General features: G+C 35.7%; 1 protein-coding gene across 1 annotated transcript in view; it reads right to left on the reverse strand.

Moving 5' to 3' along the window:
* Positions 1-22,919, reverse strand: part of TTN (titin) — a 282,573-nt gene that overhangs the window by 138,229 nt on the left and 121,425 nt on the right. Inside the window, exons 114-151 of the mRNA XM_014546416.1 lie at positions 22,823-22,900; positions 22,151-22,237; positions 21,842-21,922; positions 20,692-20,772; positions 20,215-20,298; positions 17,909-17,992; positions 17,573-17,653; positions 17,346-17,429; positions 17,094-17,177; positions 16,728-16,829; positions 16,198-16,314; positions 14,317-14,397; positions 14,062-14,139; positions 13,742-13,825; positions 13,517-13,600; positions 13,146-13,229; positions 12,842-12,925; positions 11,410-11,490; positions 10,899-11,105; positions 9,879-9,956; positions 9,604-9,678; positions 9,308-9,400; positions 8,477-8,554; positions 8,084-8,284; positions 7,786-7,869; positions 7,529-7,606; positions 6,939-7,022; positions 6,618-6,692; positions 6,313-6,396; positions 5,856-6,113; positions 5,445-5,528; positions 4,309-4,383; positions 3,460-3,534; positions 2,692-2,784; positions 2,025-2,102; positions 1,037-1,105; positions 799-888; positions 362-658 (exon numbers count right to left, since the gene is read on the reverse strand). Of these exons, the coding sequence (XP_014401902.1) occupies positions 362-658; positions 799-888; positions 1,037-1,105; positions 2,025-2,102; positions 2,692-2,784; positions 3,460-3,534; positions 4,309-4,383; positions 5,445-5,528; positions 5,856-6,113; positions 6,313-6,396; positions 6,618-6,692; positions 6,939-7,022; positions 7,529-7,606; positions 7,786-7,869; positions 8,084-8,284; positions 8,477-8,554; positions 9,308-9,400; positions 9,604-9,678; positions 9,879-9,956; positions 10,899-11,105; positions 11,410-11,490; positions 12,842-12,925; positions 13,146-13,229; positions 13,517-13,600; positions 13,742-13,825; positions 14,062-14,139; positions 14,317-14,397; positions 16,198-16,314; positions 16,728-16,829; positions 17,094-17,177; positions 17,346-17,429; positions 17,573-17,653; positions 17,909-17,992; positions 20,215-20,298; positions 20,692-20,772; positions 21,842-21,922; positions 22,151-22,237; positions 22,823-22,900 (3,795 nt within the window). The remainder of the gene's footprint in view (positions 1-361; positions 659-798; positions 889-1,036; positions 1,106-2,024; positions 2,103-2,691; positions 2,785-3,459; positions 3,535-4,308; positions 4,384-5,444; positions 5,529-5,855; positions 6,114-6,312; positions 6,397-6,617; positions 6,693-6,938; positions 7,023-7,528; positions 7,607-7,785; positions 7,870-8,083; positions 8,285-8,476; positions 8,555-9,307; positions 9,401-9,603; positions 9,679-9,878; positions 9,957-10,898; positions 11,106-11,409; positions 11,491-12,841; positions 12,926-13,145; positions 13,230-13,516; positions 13,601-13,741; positions 13,826-14,061; positions 14,140-14,316; positions 14,398-16,197; positions 16,315-16,727; positions 16,830-17,093; positions 17,178-17,345; positions 17,430-17,572; positions 17,654-17,908; positions 17,993-20,214; positions 20,299-20,691; positions 20,773-21,841; positions 21,923-22,150; positions 22,238-22,822; positions 22,901-22,919) is intronic.

Genomic DNA, 22,919 nt, shown 5'->3' on the forward strand with positions numbered 1-22,919 from the left:
ACTGAGGAGCGTCTTTTTTACTCAGCAATGACACTGGTCTATTATTTTGATTTCTGTAACAACCATGTAATATTCTTAGTTGGATTTTAAAAAGAATCCAGAAATTCATGTAGTGACCTCCTTAGCTAAGTAGATTTCAAATGTTATCTTGTTTGCTAAAATTATATTGTGGTTAATCTCTATATCAATCTTTGTATCAAATAGTTTAAGTATTTGATACAAGGGTAAAGTGTGTAATGATTTTAACTAGGAAAATAAGTGGATTTCTAGCGTTCCAAACCGAACACGAAAGGTGCTTAAAACACAAAGTTAGTTAGAACAAGATATGATAACTTGCAATATCTACAGAATTCCCCTCTACCTTTGGGTGGAGCTTTGGGTTTTTCATATACTTCCACTTCTTCAGCTTCTAAAAATTCTATCACCCTATGAATTTCTTCAACTTTGTGTACTTCTTCAAATCTCTGTTTTTCTACTTTGATAAATTCTTCTACTTCATGGAACTCTTCTTCTTCAAAATATTCTTCAACTTCATGGAACTCTTCTTCTTCAAGAGCTTCTTCCACGTGTGCTTCCACTACTTCTAGTTCTGTTCTTTCTCTTACTACTTCCTCCTTATGGAAGGCAACTGATATTTTTTCTTCAAGGACAGTTCTCCCTGAAAGAGCATCTTTTTTAAGAGATTTTTTTTAAACACAGAAGAAATGAATATGTAAATTCAAAATATAAAATAAAAACAACATGAAAAAAGGTTTTCATGCAACAGTATGTGAAAATCAAAGATTTCCCCCAAAATACCTTTAGCTGGGGGAACAGCTTCTTTTTTAGGCACAAGGACTTTCTTTTCTGGGATTTTCTTTTCTGGAACTTTCTTTTGTACTTCGGGCACTTTAAAGATATGGTTTTAACATTTAGGACTATTAAGAGCAAGCTTTCATAGACAAGGACATCAAAAACAATCAAGACACAGAGACATAAAACAAGTTTTAATGAAAAAAGATGAAAAAGAAGATCAGGTTTAAAAGAGAAGATATACCTTTGGCTGGAGGTGCTTCTTTTTTCTGAACAGGAACAGGTACTTTTTCCTCAGGAACCTTCTTTGGCACTTTAAAGATATTAGATGTTTCAGTTAGCTGACAATACTCAATAATAAACATGAAATAGAAACATCAGAACGACACCAACAATAATCAAAGTCTAAGAAGTCCCTCTGTACTATTAGATGACATTATGACAGGAAATAAAGATATTTTTCCAGATCACTCATTTGTGCTAACCATACCTTTAGGAGAAGCTATGTACCCCCCAAAACTGTGCTGGTTCTATTTTTTTTTTAATACCAAGAATTACCAATATTGATATTGGGTTTACTGCTACTATTTCTAATTTGATGAAGACTTTTTTTTTTTTTTTGCTTTTTAACAGATAGGTGTCATATTCTATTGGGCATTATTATATCTGCTGAGAAGGTCTACTGTGATGGGGACAGCATAATCCTATCTATTAAAGGCACTACTAAAGCATCAACTTAATTAGGAAGCAATGAAAAAATGGACATTTTGTAATAACCTTGAGTGCTTAGGCCAAATATTACTAAAGGACCTACAGCTTATAGAAATAGTTATTATACAAACATTAGAAGACATTTTCCCTATAAGACCATATAATAGACATACTATAATAATTACACGAGAAAACCTTTGTTGTGTAATGGAATAAAATCTATGAATGGAATATGGGGAAGAGGTACTCATTGCTATGTATCTAAGTATAGAGAGCTATACTATTAACATTAAAATGCTCAGCTATTTAAAATAAGAAACTTCTAGAATAATTCATACACATATAATCATCCATTAATATCCTGAAAAAGGTTAAAATGGAAAGGGTTTATTTTTACTAGTTCTTACTCAATTTTATAAGTTTGTTACTTAAATGACTCTAAGAAACAGTGAAAGAAGACACTGTTTTCAAAAGAAAACAAATGGGAATTTAAAGATATTAGTCATTGGGATTTGCTATACCTTTAGCTGGTGGTGCCTCCACTTTTTTAGGAACAGGAGTAGGTGCTTCCGGTACTGCTTTCTTAACCACTTTAGGCACTTAAAAGATATTTTATGGACATTTTGAAAAATGACATGCTGTGCACAGAACAACTCCCACGTACCAACCCCCCAAAACATTGATTTTTGTTAAAAAGATATTAGGAGCCTAAATGTTAATTTTAAATATGGAGTGATGACTCTAAAGGTGGATATTACCTGGAAATCCTATATGCAAACATAATATCAATTATACAAAAGACTGTCATAGTCTTCATAAATCATAGGCTAAGAATCATTCTAAAAAGTGAACACCACAGAAATATTTTCCCCATCTTAATATTAAAAAAAATTAAGGATTGAAAACTACAAGAAAGTATTACAATAGGAGCTGGCTAGAAAAAAGTTAAAGTGCCAATAACATAAATGCGATCACTCACTCTAATTGCATTGCAGCTATAGTAGAAAAAGTAGGCGGGAGTAGTGAGGGGAGGAAGGGAAACAAAACTTGTGGTGCCAGTAATAATTAATCTTCAATTTATTATTGATATAAAAAAAGTGTACTGATGAATATTGGATAAATACAAATTCTGAGAAAGATTTGGAACATTGTGTCTTTTAAATGTCCAACCCATAAAAGCAGCTGTACCTCTAGGTGGCACCACTTCCTCAACCTCCTCTATGCTAGGTGGTTCTTCTGGGATCTCTTCTTCTGGTATAGGTTCTTCAGGTTCCTCATACACTTCAAAAAGATTATTATTTTGTAAATTATTTTTAGAATTATTTTGAATGTTAGACTAAAACGATGTATCTGAAAACTGAAGTTGCCTGATCAGTGTAAGGAATTCATAACTCAGCCTTCCTAAAGTGTGTGAAAACTCACTAGTCCTTGAAAAAAAGCCACTGGATCTTCAAAATATGTGAGGCTCTTCCCAGACTTTTAGAGTTGGAAAGGGCCTCAGAGAGAATTTAGTTAAAATTATTATTATTTATTTTTAATGGAAGTGGGCTTTTCAAGTTAAATATTCACTTTGGGGTAGAAATTAGATTTTTCTGAACCTGTTTCTCAGGCTTAACTGGAATATCTATTGGACAAGTTTATCCCTCAATTGCTAAATAAGGAATTTGATGAAAAATTTACCATGGCAAATAGTTTACCTTCAAAGATTCTTATTAAAATGAAACAAACAAACAAACAAACAAACAGACAGATAAAAAGACAAACAAAGAGGCTAAGTATGCAAGAAAGGAGATTCAATTGGTTTTAGTTTTCCTGAATCATTTCTATTAGGTAAGTACTAATTACTTTTAGAGTCTGCATATGTTTATTTTCTGGAGTGAAGTGTGCATTTATTGCCTTCAAATATTAGACAATGATAAGACAATTAAAATGCTCTTTTCTCAGAAAGTCATCTACCTTCGACTGGTGGAACTTCCTCTTCTTTAGGGGGAACAATTCGTCTTTCTTCCACTTTCTTAGGTACCTCAGGAACTTAAAAGATATTAATTGTTTTAGGCACTTAAAATGCAAGAATAAAGAAGAGTACATAAAAGCCAAGTTTTCTGTTTTTTTAAAACACAAGAGAGCAAATAGAACACACATGCACAAGATGAAACATTGACATATTGCAGAATCAGAGACAAAAATAAAGAGGTTGTGGTTTAAGATTAAAGGTCCATTAAAGAGATATTCTATCTTTTACCATTGGAGCCTCTACTTTTTAGGGAGAAACAATGGTACTTCTGGAACTGTTTTTTTAGTTACTTCTAGTTTTTAAAAGATATATGAGTTTAGTATTTTTGTTTTTTAGAAACAGCATACATAGAGGATCAAGATAAAATACATTAAACACAAAGTGGAAAATTTGACAGTACAGACATGGGTACAACTGAGTCACAAATGATGAATGCAAAGAACAGACCACACAATGCAAACATTTATGTTGAACATCCTATGTGGATAGCATCAGAGTTCAACACTGGCGCAGCAAACATGTCCCTGTTTTGGGTGATGTACCTTTGGCAGGAGGAGCCACTGCTTTCTTAAGACCAGGAGGAGGCACCTTCTTTTCTGGTTCAGGTTTCTTAGGCACCACAGGCACTTTAAAGATATTATTTTATTTTATAATTTCAGTTTCACAAACACCGAGACAATGGACTCAGCAATAGTATGAGTTATGTTAGCCAACACTGAAACAGAACATTTTGACATTTACAGGTGATGGAAAGAAATGACCGTGTCTGATTTGCTTGGGAACAGCAGTACCTGTGGTAGGGGGAGCCTCCTCTTTCTTAGGAATGATCACTTTCTTCTCTGGGACTTTCTTCTTAACCTCGGGTACTTTAAAGACATCATTTCATGATAAGAATATTGCAAGGGACAAAAAAGAGAGAACACAAGAAGTCCACACACAGAAGGACCAACATGCAACACTCACTCAGGATAGGATGTAATGCAAGTTGGGAGTCCAAATGTTACGATATAATTAGATTTTATGGAGCAAAGGAATAGCATCCTATTTTAATATCTGATATGTGGTCACTTCATCAATTTAAATTTCACTAGTAACTTATTAAATCAATAAAGGATCAGCTTTACCATTTCATTGATTACATGACTATTTAGTCTAATGGAGGAGCTATGCTTATTTCAAGTAGTGGTACCATGATCTTTCGCAGAAAATGTAACTGAACTTGAAGGCACACATATATTTATTTTGACCAGTACCAGGAGCTGATTGAACATGTTAAATTTGGATACTGTTCATTCAGTGATAGAATACTTGTACATACTGTACTATATTTTATCCTCACGATAACATCTGAGTCCACTAGGACTGATATTAGTATCCTCATTTCATACAAATGGAACTTGAGGATCAGATTGGTTAAAGAGTTTTCTCAGGCTAAAACAGCAAGGCACAAATCCAAAAGACAAGGCCAAAATAAAAAACTACTGGTCTACATTTATATGTATATATCAGAAGACATAAGTTATTATTCAGTATTCTGATAAATATATAATCTTCCTTTTTTCTTTTCATCCTACTTTAAAAGGCACTTAATATAAATGGTTGAAGGATGAAATTTATGAAGATTTATTTACTGTATTTTTCAGAGTAGATAATTTTTCATTGCAAAACATCTATATGAAAATTATGATTTCTCATAAAATTATAGTCAGGCACAAATTTTGTGGCAGCTTTGGGTCATATCCTTTCATCTTTGTTCTAAATATTGCTTTAAATCCAACGAAAAATGGATATCAGTGTTCCTGCACATTTTTAGAAGTGAAAATGTGACTGTCTACTTTATAAATGTAAATTTTTCCTACAACCCAGTTCCACCATAATTTTTCTGGTGATGCTATGAAGACTGTGTATTCCCTTTTGGCAGGTGTACCTTTGGCTGGTGGAGGTTCCACATGTTTAGGAGCGGGAACTGGGACTTTCTTCTCTGGTGCAGGTTTCTTTGGCACTTCAGGCACTTAAAAACATTCATTTTAAGACATTAAAAATCACATGCACATTACTGTGTATATAACAAAAAGACAGATGAGAATAAGACCACAGACAACTAAATGACATTTCACATCATGAAATTTGAAAAGACATTCACATAATTTACAATAGACAAACACACAAGACAGGCACATTAATAAGAGCACACATAAATGGAATGTTTTCTAAGATTTAGGTGGTAGACAACATAGAGGGTAAAGCGTTATAGATAAAATTGGAGATGAGTAAAAAGATGGAAAGGCAGAATTCAACACAAAAGAGGCCTTGGTGATTCCAAGAAGAGCTGCTATACCTCTTGCAGGTACTGGCACCTTGGGTTTAATTTCTGGAAGAGCTTCTTCTTCTTCAGGTACAACTTCTTCCTCAGGTACGAATTCTTCCTCCTCAGGAGGAACTTCCTCTTCCTCAGGAGGGACTTCCTCTTCATCTGGAAGAATTTCCTCTTCCTCAGGTAAAACTTCCTCCTCGGGAGGAATTTCTTCTTCGAATGGAACTTCCTCTTCCCGAGGTAGAGTTACAGGAACTGGAGCTGGCTCCCGTTTCTTTGGCACTTTAAAGATATTTATTCAACCATCAAGCATCACGTGTATGCACAACATTAATAACAACACGAAAAGCAAATCATCTGTGACCATAGAGCACCACATGTCAGCAACGTAAAGGTCATCAAGCATTAATTAGAATTAGTGAGGCTGTGCAATAGCAGCTAGTTTTCCCTTTGGCCCTGGTTCTATTAGAGATGAAAGTACCTTTGGGGGGTGGAGCCTCTACTTTTTTCAGAACAGGTGTTGGTTTCTTTTCTTCTGGAATGAGCTTCTTGGGCACCTCTGGCACTTTAAAGATATTATTTGTCTTTAATCACGTGTTCTTTTACATGTTTGAGTACAATAGGCATGAAAAAGAATCACGAAACACCTGATTTTTATATTTCTAAGAAGACAATTTTAAAGAACATGTGGGAACATTTATATGTGAATATACATAAACATATTTTTTTTTTAAAAAAAGGTTTGTTTGTTTTTTCTCAGGCACTTTAAAAGGTGAAGTGATGTACCTTTCACAGGTGGAGCCTCTACTTTCTTAGGAGCAGGAACTGGCACCTTCTTCTCAGGCACAGGCTTCTTGGGCACTTTAAAGAGATGGTTTAGAAAAATATTTTATACAACATAAAATTTTGAGTCGAAGCATAGCCTCAAAAAGATCAAGATAAGGTAGTAAAACTACAACCAAGGTATCTCAAGAAGGATTTTATCCTTAAAATAAATATTTTCTTTCCCATACAGGAATATGAAAGAGTTGCATCCCCAAAGATTAATTTTTACTCACATGCAAATGTGGAATTAAAAATGATTTGCAACATTGCAAGTTTATGTACCTTCTGCGGGTGGAGCCTCCACCTTTTTAGGAACCGGTACAGGCACTTTCTCCTCTGGCACAGGTTTCTTGGGTACTTCAGGAACTTTAAAGATATCAAATAGGGTTAGTGTCACATTGTCCACCCACTGAGAAGAATCCAGCAATCTCAGGACTTAATTGAAGCATCATAGATCTTCTAACAGTTTCACTTTAAGATTGAAAACAACAGCCACAAACAAAGGAATTCACAAAAATAAAAATTAGAAAAACAACAACAACACTGTAAAAACATAGATTGGTGACGAAGACAGCACACAATGCCTGGTAAATAGTGGTTTTGTCCATTTTGGTGTTATGATAAGTATCTATTTTACACTAAGAGATTTCCACTAAGGAGGAGGAGCCAAGCATGAAGCATCAGCATGCTACAATAGCAAAATTCAGAGATGGCTGCACGGTAAACTGCTCCTATAACCAGTTGGGTGGGTCCTTGCCTTGTCATTAATATTGTTAATATCATTATGGGGAAAGAACTGATATGATTCATCAAGTTATACTATGTGAGTAGATTACTACACTATCCCCTTGATGGACTACAAAGAGAGGTACCTTTAGCTGGTGGAGCCTTCTCTTTTTTAGGAATGGGCACAGGAACTTTCTCCTCTGGCTTCTTAGGAATCTCAGGCACTTTAAAGATATTGTTTATCGGTAAGTTCTAACTACCAGTGACAACACATCCATACAAAGTACAGTTAACATTTCTAACAACAGATACAACACACACAAGGTTTTGAACTCAGAAGATAGTTAACTATTTATCTGCAGCTAAAGGCTTTCCTCTGGCCATGATATGAATGATGGTGTACCTTTTGCTGGTGGGGCTTCCTTCTTTTTGGGAACAGGAACAGGTTTCTTCTCTTCTGGAACAGGTTTCTTAGGTATCTCAGGCACTTTAAAGATATTATTAAGAATTTTGGAAAGGTTGCAAAAAGATATAGAATGTAAAAAACAACTGCAGAAATCATACTTCAGCATCTAAAAGTGTCTATTTCTAAAATAAGCAGAATTGGTCGTCTGTACTAATACACCCCAGAATCTGATCAAATTAGATACTCAGACTCCAAAGATGCTGCTCTGTATCCCTTTGTAGGAGATGTAATCTACCTTTGACTGGAACTACTGGTACCACTTCTTCAGTTATGACTTCCTCTTCTTCATGAAGGTACTCTTCTTCTTCATGAAGGTACTCTTCTTCTTCATGAACATATTCTTCTTCTTCTTCTTCAAGATATTCCTCTACTTTGGTTACAACTTCCTCTTCAAAGGCAATCTCTTCTGGTTCTGGTCTTTTAGGTATTTCTGGCACTTTAAAGATATTATCTTTAGGTTGGACATTTTCCAATATCTCAACAAAATTTAGACATGTTAGGAACACAACCATTTGTAACAGAAGAACAGGCTTTGCCTTGCACACAGAAGAACTTCACACATAGAACTGAACATGAATTTCATATCAAAGAAGACGAACAAAACATTAAAAAGAGTGGCATTGAGTACCTTTAACAGGTGCTGCTACTTCTTTTTTAGGAATAAGCACTTTTTCTTCTGTGACAACCCTCTTGGGCTTCATGGGCACTTGAAATATTAAGTATAAGGACATTTTAATGTAAGAAACGGGCCACCCAGACAACTCTTGCTTTGTTGTTCTTTAAGCAGATAGAATAATTTTCAAGTGCTTCTTATGTGATAGATATGCAATAGTTCATCCATAAGAAACTTTACATGTTCCATGGAAATAATTCTGAACCACATTGGGATAAAAACATACAGAAGTACTCAAGTAAACTTGAGGGAGCAGAGCCCAAATATGAAATCATGTTTAGTGTTCAGGTGTCTCTGCCTATAGGAAATATCCCTTACTGGAAATGAAAGGCTAAATTCTAGGTAACTAAGCTTTCTGAAATTATAGAGAAGTTACTTTATACTTAGTAAAAAGCAGAAGAAAAATTACTAGACACTGAGTTAGCTTTTTCTTAATCTTCAGAATGGCTTTAGAAGGAATACGGTTATATCATTACATCAATTTAGATAAACCAGGAAAGTGCCAAATGGTCACTGACTTGACATCCAAACATTCTATTTTCTATATATTGTAGCCATGTGACAGGATGCAGCCAATGTATAAAAGGCTATGGATATATTTTGAAATAACTTTGCCTTTTAAAGGTAACATTAACTTCTTATCCTGTATCTACAGATTTTTACATCCAATATTTTCCAAACGATTAATTTAAAAGACACACAACAATGAAATGAAGTGAAGCATAGCTGCCTGGATTTTATAAAAGACATTAAAAAAGACCCGGTCTAAGAAGGAAATTATTATACCTTTAGCAGCTGGTTCAGTCACCTGCTCTTTTTCGCGTTTGGTAATTGAAATGCGTACTTTTTCCTCAACAACTTTCTTTGATTCTTCAGGCACTTAAAGATATTAATTATTGAAGAGCATTAAAACCAACCACATGGATACAGTGTAAATAAAAATATACGAAAAACTGACATGTAAGAATCAGGACTACAACAATACGTTTTGTAAAAACAAAGAATGGCAGACAAGGTGGTAAGACACGTTTCTAGAACACAAGTAACAAAGACGTTTGGGGAGTTATCACTCTGAAAAGTACCTTTGGGTGGTAGAGGTTTGAGTTTCTTAGGAATGGGCACTGGTACTTTTTCTTCAGGGACAGCTTTCTTCACAACTTGAAAATATCAACATTAACAGATTTACAAACCTGAACCCGATTGCTCAAGAGTAGTAAGAATAAAAAGTTAAGAAATACAACATACAACACAACATCCCCAAACACACACATGAATGGTATACTGCCACTACAACAGGTATAGTATGACTGACATGAAGACAGGTCTCTCAGTACTGATAAAGTTTTTCTCACTCTACCTTTAGTGGGTGGGGCCTTTGGTTTTGTGGGAACCGGTTCTTCTTGTACAGGCTTTACTGGGATAGGCTTCTCAGGTTCTTTAAAAGTACATACAGGGTATTTAATGTTAGATGTGAGAACATAAATAAAAAATAGTATTTCTTAAATACACTCAAATAATTAAAATATTCTCTTTCATCTACGGTGTAGTCATAGCCTCTAGAGGTGAGTGAGAATCAGAGATCCCAGAAGGATAAGGTCTAAAAAACCTAAACAAGCCTACAGTGCCCTCTCCTCCTTGCTATTGCTTTCTATTAGGTAATTTTTGCTGTCTCTTACATATTAAAATCCTCACTTCACTTCTGGTAGACAAAATGGTGGTTAAATCTCCTGTCTATATAAGATTGACTTTTAATGTTATCTTCCAAACTACACAGAATGACCCCAAAGTTAGACTCAGAAACATCAGAAATTAAGGGACATAATACTGACTCATTTCAAAGTTCCAATTTTTTGAGTAAAATAAATTCTTTGGAACTGAAATTATATGCCTAAAAATATGATCTTCATGAGATAAAACACAACTGCTTGTTAGCATTCGTCTCTGCCTTTACCTTTGAAAGTCTTTGTCAAGTTTGATGATGGGACCCCTGAGGCTAGAGAATTTTCTCAATAGCCTATCATGCTTGATCACAACAAGCCTCATAATGAGAGATGCTCAGAAGTTTTTGATCATGTATTAGAATGACCATAGGCATTTGAAGATAAATTCCTAACTTTTTGGAGAAAGAAATGTAGTGACATTGCTATTTTGCATTAAAGCAAAAATAAGGAGTAAATAGGTTATTCCCGAAACCCAATCTAACAGTAAGATTATTATAGAGATATTTTTCTAGAAGTTATCCAAGAAAAAAAACATTTTGAAGTTGCCAAAGGAAACAAAGTTCTTTCCAAATTTCTCTGGGCACCCAAAATTGTATCCTGTTCTAATGGAATTTGCATGTACTGAATGTGGTTCAAGTTTGCAGTTTTGTTCATACCTGTGATATATTCTTTAGACTCTTCATAATGTTCAAGTTCACGTTCCTCATAATCTTCATATTGGTCATATTCTTCTGCTGGTTCATACTCCTCAAAGTCTTTATAATCGTATTCTTCGTATTCTTCATATTCCTCTTCCCGATGCACTGAAACAGTTTCTTCTTCTCGGGTGTAAGACCATTCTTTCTCTTCTGTTACAGTTACTTCTAGAATAATATTGACAACAGGCAACATTATACTTGAAGCCCATTTAGGGATCAGAATGACAATGTGCTTTGATTTCATTCCCTTTGTGATGGTCTCATGCACTAATTATGGGAGACTCTGACTGTCCTTTCCTGGCCAGGGTACTACAGAGTGTACATTTGCTATTCATGATTTCAAATGTTAGATTCGCCACCTTTAGTCAACAATAAGCCAATAAAGAATGGGAGCCAAATTAGGAGCTAGCAGGCAAAGAGCTGCGTAGTTTCATGCTTCATTTTATTATTTAGTCAAAGCACAATATACCTTTAGTGGGACGAGGTTCTCTTTTCGGAACTTCAATGGATATCTTTTCTTCTTTAACAGCTCTTTTCCTGACTTCAGTCACTTTAAAAAGAGTAATTATTAAAAGTGAATTGCAAGATTTTAAATATATATGTATTAAGAGAATTTGTGTATGAACAATCCAAGGACAAAGATGACCATAACTGTGCTTGTTGTTCAAATTTTTCATTTAAATGGCAAGAAAAATCAGTAGAATTGGAAATAAACATGACATAATATACATATACTGTTTTCTAAGCTACTTAATGCTTTAAAGACACAGTAATTTCAGAAGATCAAGTAGTATTTATAAGCATTTAAAAAGGCAACTAGACAACATAGTGACTATGAAACAAGCACAAGACAGAAACTTGTGTCACATAAATAGTTTCTTCACCTTAATCCTAAAATATTTTCATAATCTACTAGCAAATTATAAGAAATTACATGAAAAATTAAAAAATTTAAGGATTAAAATTTTTAAAATTTTAATCAAAGATTGCCACATAAAAACAAGCATTTTGGCAGACAAGTTTAGCATATAAACAAATAAAGACATAATAGATGACAAGTACATTTTAAGGAAAAATATCTACATGTTTGGGGGGAGCTTCAGATTTTTTAAGAAAGAAAGAAAGCCAGCTGGCGTGGCTCTGGTTGAGTGTCGACCTATGAATCAGGAGGTCACAGTTGTTTAAAAAGGCAACTAGACAACATAATGACTATGAAACAAGCACAAGACAGAAACTTGTGTTACATAGTTTCTTCACCTTAATCCTAAAATATTTTCATAATCTACTAGCAAAATATAGAAAATCACATTAAAAATTTTAAAAAATTAAGGATTAAATTAAAGGATTAAAAATTTTTTAATTTTCATCAAAGATTGCCACATAAAACAAGCATTTTGGCAGACAAGTTTAGCATATAGACAAAGACATAATAGATGACAAGTACATTTTAAGGAAAAGTATCTACATGTTTGGGGAGAGCTTCAGATTTTTTAAGAAAAGAAAGAAGCCCAGCGGGCGTGGCTCTGGTTGAGTGTTGACCTATGAATCAGGAGATCACGGTTCGATTTCAGTCGAGGGCACATGCCCTGGCTGCAGGCTTGATCTCAGTAGGGGGTGTGCAGGAGGCAGCTGATCATTGATTCTCATCATTGATGTTTCTCTCTCTCTCTCTTTCTCCCTTCCTCTCTTAAATCAATAAAAAATATTTTAAAAAAAGAAAAGAAAAGAAAGAGGAGAGAATACTTTCTGGTATCTGAAATGTTTAGTTTTAAAGTGATATGAAATAACATATGTATATTACATTAAAATATATTTAAATTATTTTCCCCAAGAACCTAAACTCCACTAGATTAGTTTCAATACCTATATGCTTATTTCAATTTCTGAAAGAGTTGGTGTACCTGTGGCCGGTGGCGCCTCCTCTTTTTTAGGTTTGAGTTTGAGAACCTTTTCTTCTGGAACAGCTCTCTTGGGTTCCTCGGGCACTTTAAAGACAGATTTCACTTTAAAGACTTGTTCCTTCATTCAAACCACCAAAAGGTAGTCGTTTCATAGCAACTCAAACATAAAAGACCTGACATTGTCATTATTTCCAACATAAAACAATGCGTGTAATAATGACAACAACCAGCACCCGTAACCAGTGTGCGTGGTGAAGAGAACAGGGTCAGGACAACATTCTGTGTGTGCAAAGGCTCCAAGTACCTCTGGCTCTAGGAGGCTCCTCTCTTTTAGTTACAGCAACATGAACTTTTTCTTCCTGGGTAATTTGCATGTGCCTCTCAGTCACTTAAAAGATAATTGTAGGATTAGGGAGTGATATTACTTAAAGTGGAATTTAAAAATATATTAGCCAGAAAGTACTGTGATTGTTTAGCATGTAACAGTTTACAAGGTACACACAAATAAACTTCACGTCAAGTAAGTAATACTCCACCCATAGACAAGGCGAGAATACACCACTGCCACCAACACACACCAATAACCTCCACGTAAAAGGTGTGACCCAAAGACAGCAGCGAGAGGACGCAAGACGGGACACGTGTCTAGCTTTCCTGCTGGGGGGTCTCATTTACCTTTGGTGGGGGGAGGCTCTTCTAGTTTAGCCGCTTTGGGAGGAACCCTTTTTTCAGGAATTGGTTTCTTTGGTTCTTCTGGCACTTAAAAGACATCAGGCAACACAGTCAAACATACAATAGGCACATTTATCTTCTTGTTAATGTTATAAAAATTTGAAGAATGTATGAATTTAAGGTTAAAAAAGACAGGCATTCTACGAGAAAAAGTAAACCCCAATATACCTTTAGCTGGTGGCACCTTTTCCTTTTTAGGAACTGCGGCCGGAATTTTCTTTTCTAGCACAGTTTTCTTAGGTGCTTCAGGAACTTCAGAAAGATTATGTTCAAGAATATTAGTTTGACTTACAGAAGAAGTGACCTCGTTTGGCGGCAAAGAACTCACTTTTTGAAAAGACTACACATTTACACAAACATTAATGACTATATTCAGCAAAAATGTTTATACACACACACACACTGACAAAAGTTTAGGCAGTGTTTATATTAAAGACATTATTATAGCTATTAAGACAAGTGGTATCATTTCTTTGCAAGAACTGTACCTTTAGCTGGTAGAGGTTCCTCTATTTTAGCAGGAATTTTTGGTTTTGGTACAATTTTCTTCTCACGCTTCTCAGGCACTTGAAAAGATTATAAAATACATTTGTAGAAATGTCCATATTTCTTTTTAATAAAAATGTAAGGAATCTTTTTACTTAGACATGATACTTATCAACGTCTGTAATATAGACAATAGCTACAAGAGAACATAAAGAATGTGACACAAAGGGCTAGAACTAATTCAAGAGTTGATGTACCTTCGGCTGGTTCAGCTTCCACTCTCTTGGAGATAATGTGCAGTTTTTCTTCTACAACATATTCCTCAGGTTCTTCCAGCACTTTAAAGACATCAATTTTAAAGAAGGTAAGTTGTAGTGCTTTTCATGTTAAACTTGAGTTGTAATTTATTGCTCCAAGAGTAATTACAATGGCAAAAGTTTAACACTTGCCAAATCCCTGGTTGTTACTATTTAAAATAGCGACAAAGAACATTTTAATCAAAGTATGTACCTTAATAAAGAGTATGGGAAGTAAGCTTCATTAACTTAATATTTCAGTATATCATAAAGATATAATAATGCTTGTATTTACAGGAAGAACAGGACAAATACAAGACAAAAACAATTCCAGTGGCTTTTAAGTATTTGAAGATAAGTTAAAAAAAAAAGAAACTCTAAATTCAAAGGCTACAAGACATAAACATACTTGAAGAAGCATAAACATTTATAAGAAAGACCAGACCTGTATCACATAAGAAAAACCTACTGAGGACTTGGAAACAAGTCCCCCCCACCCCAGTTTTGTAGGGCAGGTATGGCAAAAGAGCCTATGTGTATAAAGTTAATTATAGACTAGACTAGAAAACTCTAGTTATAGACATATATCTTTACATTAGAAGTAAATTTAATAGGCTACCCAGCTTTCTCCTAAATCTTTTGGGCTTAATAAAAACATAAGACTATCATAGAATGTTTTCCTTTCAACTAGAGTCTGTAGTACCAAAGGCAATTATATGCATAATGTCAAAAACTCAAATCAGATTCATACAATGAGAACTTTCTTTGCATTCATGTTATGTTTGGTTTCCCAAACATTTCTGGAAGGAAGAGCGCCCTTTTTGAATCCATTAGATTCCTGACTTATGCCCCTTCTCTTGGCCATTCCCAGGATACAAAAGAACAGGTAGTCTTCCTCTTGGGAGTCATGTCTCATTTTGTTATTCCAAGCCATTCCATTAAAACTATACATCTGGATTTCACATGGACTTTTCTGCCAAGCAGAGAAGGGGTGGGGCATCATTTATAAGCCAGAGATGCACTGAGGGCATCTAAATATACAGTTCTACTCATCTTTTTCATTGGGAAGAGAGTTAATTTGTTAAAACTTATTGATTTATCTTAAGAGCCACATTAGAACTTTCTTAAGAACATTCTTTCAGATGTTGGACTTGATCAGTATACCTAGTGGTATCTTCATTCATTGAAAAGGTATCACAACACTGAAATACAGCTTCCTGTTCAAGCCTTAAGACACTATAGAGAACTCTCATTACAGGTATGGGAACATCTGAATAACAAGTTAGTCTAACCAAAGATGTTACACGATTGTTTTTTCCAAACATGAAATATAGGAAAGCCCTATGTGCTCAGTGCTTCACTCTCAAACATGGCCTTGACTTCTGGAATGTAACAATTCTTTCTTAATTTTAAAACTGTGAGTCAGGACACATTAGTGAGTTGTGCTATCAAACTGCTTTATGTTACACCTGTTTTAGACATCAGACCACCAAGGTGAAGATTATGCCAATCCACCCCGCTGAAACCAAATCCTACCTAATGGAAGGATAAATGAATACAGAGATACCTGCCCCATTAGTTACCTATAAATATGAAGTTTTTCGTCCCCTCCCCCTCCCCACTCCCTACTTTTGGACAAATAAGAGAGGATGGACAAGAATACATTAGATGTTTATTCTAAGTAATGTCCCTAAATCTCATGTTTTGATCAAAAGATATATCTGATGAGGCCAGTAGATAGTCACTAAATTTGTGTCACTTTTTGTTAATTGATAAATTATCTATGAAAGAAAATAACTTATCAAGACTCCAGATCATGTCTAGCTTATTTGAATCATTTACCTTCATATTCTGTAACCTCCACTTCCTCCTCCTCCTCCTCTCTTTCTTCTTCTCTATAAACTGAAATGGACACTCTTTCCTCTTGTTCTGAATAACTCCATTTCTCCTCTGCAGATACTTTAAAAGATAAAATTTAATTTACATTCAGTCTCCTGAAATACTACTAAGAGTCACGTGTTCCCTAAAGATGGATAATGGTTCTTCTGTCTGCTTAGGGTGTGGCTCCACAGTGGTTCCTCATTACAAGAAGGAGAGGGCTGATTTAAGATGCGGGGACAGCCCAGCTCAAGACTGAGAGGAACATTCAAATTACGTTCAAGAGTGGCCCAGTGGTCACATTTTCAGCACCCCAGTCACTTCCTAAGACTGACCCAGGACCAATGAAGACACAGACTCAGGCTCAGAGGCTACAACAAGTAGACAGTGATAAGGACAACTGCTACGGTCAACAGTCACGTCTGGGAAGAAGAGAAGACTTCGAGGAAACACGCACAAACTCATTTCTCCCTTTCTCTCTTCTGCTCATGTACCTTCGTGCCGCGTGACTTCCACTCTTTGAGGAACTGCAACGGATAGCTTTTCTTCAGCAACAAATCTTTTTTCTTCTAGGACGGTTTTCTTAGAAACTTCAGCTTTAAGAAAGCATGAAGGTTGAAGTTGAAAAACCAAGAATCTTAACAATTCTCTCAAGAGTTTGGGGAAGATTTGCACAGTACCACACTTTCACTAGCAAAATGGGAAAACAAGTTACATAACATACCATGAGTACACACACACACACACACACACATTTTATCGGAGGACAGACAAGGGGTCAGGACACGAAACACACAAACAGGAAACAGCAAGAATTCACAGGCTGAAGATTTTTGTCAGAGGCGTGGGACAAACCCTACCTCGGGGAGGAGGAGCTTTCTTAGCAACAGGAACTGGTACCGAAACTTTCTCCTCTGGGACAGGTTTCTTAGGCAGAGCTGGCACTTTAAAAACATGTACTTTTCAGAACCTGAATGTTGTCTCTCCGAAGCCCAACACAAAACACAGATATACACCCACAACGTACTCATAGCACAAAACTAACAAAATCAGCGTTGGCCTGGGAACATACTATTCGAAAGATGGTTCTCGGAAAGATGGAGACACAATACCTTTTGGTGGCGGAGCTTCTTCCACCTTCCGAGGAGGAATAGGTCTTTTTCCTTCGGGAACTTTCTTCTTTGGTATTTCTGGCACTTAAAGGATAGTATTGGATTTTAAAATTCTCAGGAAGGCAAAATAAATGAGCAACATCGAACGGGCAGGCCCATTAACGAAGACATGCAATTACAGAAGCTTGAAAGAAAGACAGTTATGTCATGGAGCGAGGACTGAGTACCTGCTGGTGGTGGCGATTCCTCTCTCTGAGTAACAATGGTTATTTTTTCTTCTGTGACAACCCTCTTCTGTACTTCGGGAACTTGAAAAGACATTAATTTTGAGAAGTGACTTTATATTTTAAAAAGCAGCTGATGTACAGTTATTTTTTTTAAAGAAAGTAGGCAGGTGGACAGACACACTTGTGGAATTCTCACTCACACCATAAACCATTCATTTTGAATTTAACTAACTAAATTAAGAGGTAATTAAACACCAAAATGTTTTGTACTCAAGATATATAAATAGGGCGTTTTTTTTTTCTTTTTTAACTTCTTTTCTAAGTAAGTCACTGTACCTTCGGCTGGGGGGGCTTCCTTTTCCTTTGCAACAGGAACAGGAATCTTTTCTTCAGGAACAGGTTTCTTGGGCACTCCTGGGACTTAAAGTGTTTAAAACAGAATGTTAGTTCAGGTACGTATCACTTTTGTGAATGGACATAGGCACATACAAAGATCTTTATGTAGTTCATTAGCATTGTTATAGATTTTCTGTGCTTTGGCAAAATAATGCATACAAGTAAACTACAGTGTTATAAAGGTCACAACCTGATAAATGTCCCAGGTGATGTTACAGAGGCATTTAGGCAATTAAAAATAAGATACACACACAGAAGGATGTGTACAGAATCCATTTTCTCTTTAGGCACTGATATGCTTTTGATAAAAACAAATTCGTCAGCAATTATGGAGTGTGCGTATAGTATATAAAATCTCTTTATGCTTGAGAAATGGAATCCATAGGACAATGATTTTAAGTTATCTAAGACTATTTTAGACTGAGACTAAGAACTCTTTAGAATAGTTGTATCTATATTTTACATTCCCCCCACCTTCCCCTTCTGATATTTTTTTGGTGTCCTTGCAGTGTATACAAAACTCAGGAAACACTATTATTCTAGAGTAAGCCTCTCAATCTGACATCCAGGTGTCAATGGCTTTGGAGAGTTCTGTGTACAAAATTTCGAGGGTATGTGCATACGTGATTTTCTCTAAGAGGCTCAATAGCTTTTAATAGCATCCCTGAACCAGCATAGGCTGACGATGGGTTTAGTTTATTTGTGCTAGTGTTGATGATGTTGCACTTTTAATTGACAGATTTATTTTGCCTCTCAATCTGACGTCCACGTGTCAATGGCTTTGGAGAGTTCTGTGTACAAAATTTCGAGGGTATGTGCATACGTGATTTTCTCTAAGAGGCTCAATAGCTTTTAATAGCATCCCTGAACCAGCATAGGCTGACGATGGGTTTAGTTTATTTGTGCTAGTGTTGATGATGTTGCACTTTTAATTGACAGATTTATTTTAACAGCCTGCATTATTGGCAATAAATATTTCCACTTTAAATAAGATATTGGCAGTTTTTGTGAACCCCTGCACCTCTATACCTTCACTTATAATATTTTGATGTCATTATACAGATATACACTCATGTGTGTATGAGTTATGTTACATACATGGGATGTTCACACATGTACACATGTCAGTATGTGTATTTGTTTGTTTAGAAACAGACATGCCTCCTTCAGGAGTGGTCAGTGGCTTTGATATTAGTATTGATTTTAGTAATATCACTTTTTTATTATAATCATTATATTTTATTTTCATATACTCATTATATTTTAATGATTAGATCATCAGAAATCATTCTTTAAAAATCACTTGATTAAAGAAAAAGTCCCAGAATTCTGAAAGAGCCACGAGTTTGAGAAAGTGAAAAGCAGGTTTGATTTAGGAAGAAATTGGAAACACTATGTAAGTTCCTTTCAGTAAGCCTGGTTTCTCCTAAATTAAATGATGTTGAATTCTTACTGAATCTCTCTATAATTGACCAGTTTGTAGCTTCTTGGCCTCCATAAGGTAGTATCTTTTATCATCCAAAACCAAACCAAACAAAACAAACCAAAACAAAACAACAAAATAAACAAACACTAAATCCAGAACACCAAAGCAAGGGACTGGCACATCTGAATCTAAATGTGAAAGATCCCTTGACTAGCTAAGTAGATAACTGCAATGTTTAGGACAAATATTATTGTTCTATTAATGTCTCAAGAAATATCGTGAAAGTCAATGTCAAAAATCAATATATTTCCAACTATTGAGGACTCAGTATTACTGACGTCTCGGATGAGTGGCAGCTACGAGCAGTGCTGGGTGCCTTTTTATCTAGTAAACATTCAGTTCTGTCAACACCCTGCAGTTGTCAGTCTTTGGATCTTATCAAGACTCATGAAAGCATTTTTTAATTAAGACAAAGTCACATCTATGAGGAGAAAGTTTTTTTCCCTAGAAACATGCCTGAAGAAATTGAGTTTCACAAATATTTCTTCTTTCTCTAAGAGAGGGAAGATAGTAAAATTCAAGATAGCTGTCTGAGGTAGTTGCTTTTCTTAGTAACATTTTTTGGTGGTACCTTTGGAATGTTCAATATCATAAATAATGGATGTCAAGAGCACGACCCCTGAAGCTGACAGACAAGTGAAAAATGCACGGGGCGTGTAAAAGACATAAAATAGAAAGACGGCGCAGTGCATATAAAGACCATGGAAAGCAAGGGACTCCCATTCGGGGCACAGGGTTACCCATGACCAGTCTGATGTACCTTTTGGGGGAGCGGCAGGTTCCTTCTTGGGTACAGGAACGGGCTTTTTCTCCTCTGGCACAGGTTTCTTGGGAACTTCAGGAACTTTAAAGATACCATTTTTGAAAAAATGTTGAGAATATCTAGTCTTCTTCTGAGACACTTAAGATTACATTAAAGCATAAATAGTAAGAGCACAAGAATTTAGGAAGCATTTTATATGCTCTACTTGTGACGACAATGTATGGCAAATACATCAATACCATAGAGACATCACATACGTTACAGGAAGCTGACAAAGACCCCATTAGCATAGTCTGGAGTCTACAAATGGTACTGATACTTGTATAACACGTTACCACACATTAAGGAGGTCAACATACACAGAATTAAACATATTACAAATGTTTTGAAGATGCTCCTTTGTTAAAATACAGATCTTGTAGAAGATACAAGAGGGCAGACACTAAGAAAATTTAAAAAAATATATTATTCTACCTTTGGCTGGTGGGGGCTCCACCCTTTTAGGAGTGGGAACAGGAACCACTTCTGGGGCAGCTTTCTTAGGTGGCTCAGGGACTTTAAAAACAAATGCACTGTTTTTTAGAAAGCGTGCATTTTGACAAAGCATACATTGTTGCAAAACTTAGAATTAAAATAAAGAACAGACATTCCCGTTGTACACCAACTGAATGCAAGAAAGTAATGTGTTAGAAACAAGAGTAAAGGGAAATGGACGAATAACTGACTGGAACATGCTGTGACTGTTATTCATCTTTAACCACAGGAGCCTCCACAACCCCAGGAACAGGTAGGAGCACCCTTTCCTCAGACACTAGTTTTAGAAACGTAACTTTTATAAAGCAGCTACATTAGAACAGCTGCATTAGATGATCTCAAGTATCTTCCCTACTCTAAATGTTTAACAATGTGACAGGGGCAGGGTGGGGCGGGATAGCTGCCGCCAATTTCTGAGTTCCAGTGTCCGTCCAGGTGCAAATACTCCCATATTGGCCAACAACCGTGACGTCATCATTGTGGATTAGGAAGAGATGTGCAACAGCACACCATTTATCTAGTATTCCCCCCACACAGATACAATCAACGTAAACAACCTTTATAATAATAAAGGGCGGTAAAATAGGGAGTGGTGAGTGTTTATTAGCATAGTTTTTTTAAATGTAGTTTATTTAACTGTAAGCTTAAATAATTTAACGTTCAATCATGGAGGTATTAAACACTGGGTAGCAAAGTTCCTGAAAATTTAACCATCAGCTCTGGTGAGCTGGTATTTCCAAACAGCTGGTCACTAGATTGTAAGCTCCCTAAAGTGTGGACAGAGCCTCCAGTATCTTTTGTTTTTCTCTCCTGTGCCCTCCTCCTGGTTTTCCCATCCCCCTCCTGTGATGCCCTTTGTACATAGTGACTGTGGGTCTACTGACTATGTGACTAAATCTTATTTAATACTAGAGGCCTGGTGCACGAAATTCGTGCGAGGGGCTCGGTCCTCGCAGCCCCGGCTTCATCTGGAAGGTCGTTCGGCTGTCCAGTCTAATTAGCATATTATGCTTTTATTATTATAGATTAACGTATTCAGATATTTACTATGGAAATTTTAAAAGATATTAGAAACAGAATGCATCAATACCTTTTGGTGGAGGTTCAATCTTTTTGGAAACAGCAACATGAATTTTCTCTTCGGTAACAGTTTTCTTTTGTACCTCAGGAACTTGAAAAAATGTACATTTTCATTACTGGTATGCCACATTGTGGGTGGTCATTGTAATTTAAAGAGAATATTGAAATACAAATTAAAATGGAGACACATGAGAAATGAAAAGATGACAGGGAACGACAAGGAGACAGAGAGGCCTACATAATCACAAATTAGATAAGAAGAGGAAAATCCATCTAAAGCCCTTCTATTGAGCCCCCCAAATTCAAATTCGCCTTATACCTGTTACTGACACCTCCTCCTCTGTGTGAGAAGCAAAGAACATCTTTTCTTCTGAAATAACCATCTTCTTTGTATGCACAGCTGGTACTAGAAAGAGAGTATTTCATGTTAGTGTTTATTTTTCTACAGCAACACAGCAGATCAAATACATAGGTCATACACTATATTTGTGTTTAGACACAGAATGAGTGGGTTAATGTGATAGCTTGAGGACAAATTCATTGTTCATAAGAAAACAAATCATGTTTGATCTACAGGGACAAACGACCCATGCAGCCTTTATCAAACATTATTAAATGGGAATCAAATAGACACAACTTCTTCACATGTAATGTGATGCGTTTCCCAATCTGTTAGGGTCTATCCATGTAAATGAGAGGATGGGAAATATTCTATGCATGGACTGCATTGCGTAGTAAAGTTAGAAGACTATTCATTCAACACAAAACCTCCCTTTAAGAAATTACATAATTATAAAGTAAAACTAGAAGCAAAGATAATATTATTTCGTTAAATTATACATATGTGCAACTCAACATAAAATGAATATTATATAAGAATGTCTTTATTTTGGTGGTTCCAGATTTGTAAATTGTTTAGTAATATATGTACACATATCCATATCCATTGAAAAGGGATTAAAACTTCTAGCTGGAAGACAAAGATATATACCTTTCACTTCAACAACTTCTTCCTGCACTGGAGTCCGAGGGGGTTTTTGTGGAACAATCTTCTTGGAAACTTCGGGTACTTAAAAAATATGTACAAA

This window comes from Myotis brandtii, unplaced genomic scaffold (genome assembly GCF_000412655.1).
Source record: "Myotis brandtii unplaced genomic scaffold, ASM41265v1 scaffold112, whole genome shotgun sequence".
NCBI classification, from domain to species: Eukaryota; Metazoa; Chordata; class Mammalia; order Chiroptera; family Vespertilionidae; genus Myotis; species Myotis brandtii.